The sequence below is a fragment of the Dipodomys ordii genome, unplaced genomic scaffold (genome assembly GCF_000151885.1).
Source record: "Dipodomys ordii isolate 6190 unplaced genomic scaffold, Dord_2.0 Scaffold95, whole genome shotgun sequence".
NCBI lineage: Eukaryota > Metazoa > Chordata > Mammalia > Rodentia > Heteromyidae > Dipodomys > Dipodomys ordii.
In genome coordinates this window covers 3,006,247-3,013,084 of record NW_012267311.1, presented here as the reverse complement: position 1 = coordinate 3,013,084, position 6,838 = coordinate 3,006,247, and the positions used below count along the sequence as shown (strand labels likewise).

At 44.7% G+C, this 6,838-nt stretch overlaps 1 protein-coding gene across 1 annotated transcript in view; it reads left to right on the top strand.

Moving 5' to 3' along the window:
- Dcaf12 (DDB1 and CUL4 associated factor 12) overlaps positions 1 to 4,128 on the top strand; it is a 32,742-nt gene extending 28,614 nt beyond the window's left edge. The window contains exons 8-9 of the mRNA XM_013026664.1: positions 1,733 to 1,911; positions 3,217 to 4,128. Of these exons, the coding sequence (XP_012882118.1) occupies positions 1,733 to 1,911; positions 3,217 to 3,375 (338 nt within the window). The 3' untranslated portion in view covers positions 3,376 to 4,128. The remainder of the gene's footprint in view (positions 1 to 1,732; positions 1,912 to 3,216) is intronic.
- The last annotated feature ends 2,710 nt before the right edge of the window (positions 4,129 to 6,838 follow it).

Here is a 6,838-nt window from a genome sequence, read left to right as displayed (position 1 = left end):
CACTGTGGCTCAAATGGTAGAGTGCTAGCCTTGAGCTGAAGAGCTGAGGGACAGTGCCCAGGCCCTGAGTTCAGACCCCGTGACCAGCAAAAAAAAAAAAGAGTCTCAGGGACTTTCCTGCCCAGGCTGGCTTTGAACTGCAATCCTCAGATCTCAGCCTCCTGAGTATCAGCTAGGATTACAGTTGTGAGCCACCGGCACCCGTCCCAATGTAGTCTTTTCTTTCTTTCAAAATAGGCTTTTGTTTTGGGCAATGTTTTTGTTTTTTGCCAGTCTTGGGGCTTGACTCTGGGCCTGGGTTCTGTCCCTGAGATTCTTTTTGCTCAAGGCTAGTACTGTACCATTTGAGCCACAGCGCCACTTCCAGCCTTTAATGTGTATGTGGTACTGAAGAATGGAACCCAGGGCTTCATGCATGCTAGGCAAGCACTCTACCATTAAGCCACATTCCTAGCCTGTCCCTCAGCTCTTCAGCTCAAGGCGAGCGCTCTACCACTTGAGCCACAGCACCACTTCCTGTGCAGCTCTTCTTATGTGCCAAAAGACATCTTTGTATCTCAGGGATTTATTTTAACTACATTGTCAGTGAATATGTTTTTTCTGTGGCCCACAGAGAGTAAATGACTTAACTTAAAATTTCATACTATAGGTGAGAGAAAGTGTGATTTGAGGTGCTTTTTACCACTCTAATAATACACTGAATTTCAGATGGCGACTTGTAACCAACTGCTGATCATTTATACCCGTGTTCCTAGCTACTTAGGAGGCTGAGATCTAAGGATAGCAGATAGATCTACGGAGCCAGTCTGGGCAGGAACCAAAAAGCTGGAAGTAGAGCTATGTTTCAAGTGGTAGAATGCCAGCCTTGAACAAAAAAGCTAAGGACAGTAACCAAGCCCTGAGTTCAAGTCCCAAGATTGGCACAAAAAATAAAAGAAAAACAACAACAACAAAAAACCTTTTTGCAGTGCTGCAGATCATCTTAATCATTTTTTTTTATTTTGGGGGGGGGTCCTGTCGTGGGGCCTGGGTGCTGTCCCTCAGCTCTTCAGCTCAAGGCTAGCACTCTACCACTTGAGCCACAGCACCACGTCTGGCTTTTTTTTTTCTGCTTATATGGTGCTGAGGAATCGAACCCAGGGCCTTATGCATGCAAGGCAAGCACTCTACCACTAAGCCACCTTCCCAGCCCATGCAAATCATCTTAAGGTATAAAATAGGTGATTCCAAAGTGGCTGGGGGGAGTTCCAGACACACTTACATTCTTTGACCAAAAACATTGGCTGTCATCACGGTTCTAGCCTTGCAGAGGGTTTCTGGGTACTTGACCATAGAATAGTGTGATAGTGTGATTTTTTTTTGTTGTTATTGTTGTTTTTGTTTTTTTTGTCAGTTCTGGGGCTTGAACTCTGGGCCAAGGCACTGTTCCTGGGCTCCTTTTGCTCAAGTCTACACGCTGCCTGTTTGAGCCACAGTACCACTTCCAGCTTTCTCTGTAATTAATTGGAAATAAGAGTCACATAGACTTTGCTGCTGGGGCTGGCTTTGCATCATGATCCTCAGATCTTAGCCTCCTGAGTAGCCAGGATTACAGGAGTGAGACAATGGTGCCTGTCTAATGATGTGATTTTTGTAGGTGCTGCACAAATTCAGTGTTGGAGAAACTCAGGCTAACAGACTACTTACTAAGCACATGTTCTTTGTCTTCATTGCCCTTACTTTTGTCTCTCAGGGATCCGGTCCGTGAGCTTCTATGAGCATATCATCACTGTGGGCACAGGGCAGGGCTCCCTGCTCTTCTATGATATCCGAGCTCAGAGATTTCTGGAAGAGAGGTTCTCAGCGTGTTATGGATCCAAGCCCAGACTAGCAGGGGAAAATCTGAAACTAACCACTGGCAAAGGTTGGCTGGTGAGTAAGCCTCCACCTGAGATGGTTGCTGGAAGTGACAAAAATTATTTTCCCTCTACTCATTTACCCTTACTTCTGCTGACACGCCCCTTACCTGCCCACACTTTTTCAGTAGTAAGAGGCACTGTCTGGAACAGAGAAGGCAGCTTGTTGCCCTGAATGTTCCATATTACATAGTCTGAGAGTACAAGGCCCTAGTAAAGCACACTGGTTGACTTCGAAATCCCCCAAGTGGAGCTAGAGCAGGATGAGGAACCTTACACCATGGCTTCCAGTGAGTAATTACGGAGTTCGTTTCCAACTGTCTCGTGAAGACCTGTGCTTTGTGTAACAATACTTAAGCCTGCTCAGTTTCTCTTAATGTTTAGTTAGGAAGAGGCCTGGCCAGGTGGCTCACACCTGTAATCTTAGCTACTCGGGAAACAAGGATCGTGGTTTGAAGCCAACCGGGGCAAAAAAGTTACCCACCAAAACTGGAAGTGATGCTGTGTGGCTCCAGTGGTAAAAGCACTAGCCTTGAGCAAAATGAAGCTCAGGGACAGTGCCCAGGCCTTGAGTTCAAGCCTCAGGACCAGCACAGAGAGAGAGAGAAAGGGGGAGGAGAGCCCAATTCCCATGAGAACCAATCTGCTTTTTGTTTTTGTTTTGTTTTTTTAAATTTATACAAAGAGGTTACAATTCCATAAGTCAGGTAATATGTACAGTACTTCTTGGTCAGTATCCTTTCTTCTTTTTTTTTTTTTTTTCTCGGTTGTGGGGCTTGAACACTGGGCCTGGGCACTGTCCCTCAGCATTTCAGCTCAAGGTGAGCACTCTACCTCTTGAGCCACAGCCCCACTTCCTATTTTCTGGTGGTTAATTGGAGATAAGAATCTCATGGACTTTCCTGCCAAGGCTGGCTTTGAACTGTGATCCACAGATCTCAGCCTCTTGAGTAGCTAGGATTACAAGCATGAGCTACCAGTGCCCGGCCTCCTCTCTTCTTTAATTCAACTTTTTTGTTGTTGTTGTTGGTCATGGGGCCTGAGCTCTGGGCCTGGGTGCTGTCCCTCAGCTCTTCAGCTCAAGGCTAGCTCTCTACCATTTGAGCCACAGCACTGCTTCTAGCTTTTTCAGCTTATGTGGTGCTGAAGAATCAAACCCAGGGTCTCATGCATGCAAGAATTCTACCACTGAGCCACCTTCCCAGTCCCTAATTCAGCTTTTTATAGAGTTCTTACTAAGACCAGAAATCTTTCTTATCCCTTCTTCCTTCTCTTCTACCCCATGGCCTAGAGGTACTAATGGTCTCTTCTTCTTCCATAGAATCATGATGAAACCTGGAGGAATTACTTCTCAGATATTGATTTCTTCCCCAATGCTGTTTACACCCACTGCTACGACTCGTCTGGAACGAAACTCTTTGTGGCAGGAGGTCCCCTCCCTTCAGGGCTCCATGGAAACTATGCTGGACTATGGAGTTAATGACAGCTAACTTTCTCCCAAAATGCAGAGTTACACTAACTTCCACCCTCTGTTTCTTTGGTTCTTTCGATTTTTTTTTTCCGATTGTGGAAGCTCTCCTATTTTAGTGGGAACACCAGTTTATCTGTGGTCTAGGCACTTCATAGGAAGAAGCTCTGTAAAGAAATCCAAAGGGTGTTTTTGTTGTTGTTGTATTGCTTTTTTCTCCTTAAGTAATCAGAATTTTCTTTTTCTTTTTTTTTTTTTGGTTTTGTTTCTGACTTCTCAACCAAACATTGTTGCAAATTCCTATTTGTATTTTTTCTTTAAGTGACACATACTCCCCTGGCTTCTTGAGGCTGAAATAACATAGTTATTCTCATCCTTACTTCATTCTTGAGAGGTAGGGCTTCTTTATAATTATGTGGTATCTGTCAGACTTTCTGTGAAAGTTTGGGAGCCATGTGAGTATGCGCGTGTATGCGTGTGAACCTGTGTACCTGTGGGTACTGTGTGTCACTGAAATTACCTGGAGTGAGGATTACTTGTAATTAAAATATTTATAAAAGAAACAACTTATTCACAGAGTCCAGCTTTGGGTTTGGCCTGTATCTCATTTTTATAAGTTTTAATCAACATGATTGTAGGAAGCAAAAATCAGAAAGAGAAACGAATAAATCACTGGTAACACCTTTAAGTTAGCTCACAGGCTGCCTGGGCCTTCCATGTCAGGACTCCAGTCCAGCCCTACTGTCATCCCATCAGGGTGTGTCCCTTCCACTTCCCAAGCTCCCATCTGACTAGCCAATGGCCATTCCTCTAAAACAGGTGCAGCTCTGCAGGCGCGGACGCTTCATAGGATTTGGTGAGGAGAATCCACTTCCTAATATTCCTTTCCCCTCAAGCAAGACCTGGTCTAGCATTGTCAAACCCTAGGGCTGGGAGGGCTTCAAAGTCTGCTAAGGTTCCCAAACACAGTTCCCTTGGCTTGAAGGAAAAGCTTTTCCCTTACCATTCTCCTAATCTCCTGTGGGTTTTGCTGTTGTTTGCTAAATTGGCTTCAGGCCAGGAGCATGGTGGTGAGCAGGGGGGTTATCTGTGTGTAATGAGTGCTTCATGTATGGAGTATTTGTTTTCTCAATGCAGTGGGGCTTAGGGTTGAAGCCACCTCTCCTACTCTATTAGCCCAGCCTGGGATGGTGATGGAGTGGCCAGTAGCCTGCATTGTTGTGCATGTAACAGATTAGTGATTTGCCTGTTCTTCCCTTGAACTGTCTGTTTAGTCTGAGGTTTTTAAAATTGCAGGACACTGACTGTAATGTCCAGTTGTTCCCTGCTTTTTATGCATCATGTTGACGATAACAGCTATTTCCACAGTCTTCCTCTAGATACATACAATGCTTCTGTCAGCTTCCTGTCCTGGGGAAATGCAGTCATATTCCTGCACCCCAGATTCTTAGTCACTCTCTGTTATACCTCTTCTGAGTGTGTGTGTGTGTGTGTGTGGTGCCTGCTGGGGAAGGAAAATAGCCTACTCTAATCTTGGGGCACACAGCATTATCCCGCAGGTTCTGGAATTCTCATCTTTTAACCTAGAAAAATAGGTGCTATAAACAGGGAATTAAGCAAAATGCTGGTTGCTATAAATCTTTTTGTCTTAATTTTTTCTATTATTAAACTACAGTCTGTAGATTTCTTAGTTCTCACAGAACTTCTATTCATTTGAAACTGACTTGTATATTTAAAACAAAAAAAAAAAATCTTTAAGTAGGATGTTTTGTACTGTTGCCAGACCCTCTTCAATGATGGGTAATGCGTTTGATTGTTTGAGATTTTGTTTTTAAAAATGTAGCATTTTTTTGCCAAGGAAAATAAATAAATATTATTTCAGTGCAGAATGGCTTAAATGAGTGTGTGTAGTCACGAGGCTTCAGGGAAAAGACCTTAGGTTGGTTGAAGGTACACTGGGATTGTTCAAGGTTAGAAGCAGGGATACATATAAGGCTGCTTGCTCCCTTACTTCCTAGCATTGGCTCAAGATCAGTTGCTCTGTGGATTCAGTTGAAAATGGCTATATCCACCGGGCACCAATGGCTCATACCTGTAATCCTAGCTACTCAGGAGGCTGAGATCTGAGGATCATGGTTCAAAGCTAGCCCAGGCAAGAAAGTCTGTGAGACTTTTTTTTTTTTTTTGTCGGTCATGGGCCTTGAACTCTGGGCCTGAGCGCTGGCCCTCAGCTCTTCAGCTCAATGCTAGTGCTCTACCACTTGAGCTACAGCGCCACTTCTGGTTTTCTGCTGGTTTATTGGAGATAAGAGTTTCACGGAGTTTCCTGCCCGGGCCGGCTTCGAACCATGATCCTCAGATCTCTCCTGAGTAGCTAGGATTACAGGTGTGAGCCACCGACACCTGGCTCGTAAGACTCTTATTTCCAATAAACCACTAGAAAACCAGAAGTGGTACTGTGGCTCAAGTGGTAGAGTATTTGCCTTGACCTGAAGAGCATGGGGAGAGTGCCCAAGCCCAGAGTTCAAGCCCCATGACCGACAAAAAAAAAAGAAAATGTCTACATCCAAGGGAAGTAGTATAGTACCTGGAAAGAAAAAAATCCAGTGGCTAAAAATGGAGAGATGCTTTGCTCTGAGTCTGCATTTGTACCAGCTAACCAGTTCTTCTGACATAAATCAAGGTTAATGATAGGCTTTGCCTACTTCAGTGGATATTCCCCTAAGAATGGCCAAAAGTGGCTGTGCTGTGCCCTGGGAAGCATGCCATATTTTTGCAGTTGGAACTGTGGCTCTTCACTGCTGTTTATAAGGTGCGGGCATGGTGACTACAGAGAGTGATGCCTGATTGAAGCTCTAGCTGAAAGAGGCAGACTACTGGGTATAGCACCTTCATGCCATCATCCATGTCTGGGTGCTCTGCCACTTGAGCCTGGCAAGGCAGTGCTTATTCCTCTGCCACATGGCACTTGTTCCTTTCCAGAGCAAGGTTATAACTACTCTTCAAACCTGCCTTAGACTGGTTCAGAACAGGACTCATTGGGCTGGGAATGTGGCTTAGTGGAAGAATGCTTGCCTAGCATGCATGAAGCCCTCAGTTTGATTCCTCACTGCCCACATACACAGAAAAAGCCAGAAGTGATGCTGTGGCTTAAGTGGTAAAGTGCTAGCCTAGAGCAAAAGAAGCTCAGGGAGAGTGCCCAAAGTCCTGATTTGAAGCCCCAGGACTGGCAAAAAAAAGAAAAAAACGTAACTCATGATGATCTGTTTGGTCAAAGGTTATGAGACAAAAAGGGGGAGTGAAAACAAAATTTGAGAGGGTTTTCTAGAAGAACAGTTAGATTTGAACAGAGACTGCAGCTAACCATTTTTTGGGGGGTTTTTTTGTTTTTTTTTTTTTTGGTCAGTCATGGGGCTTGAACTCTGGGCCTGGGCGCTGTCCCTCAGCTCTTCAGCTCAAGGCGAGCGCTCTACCA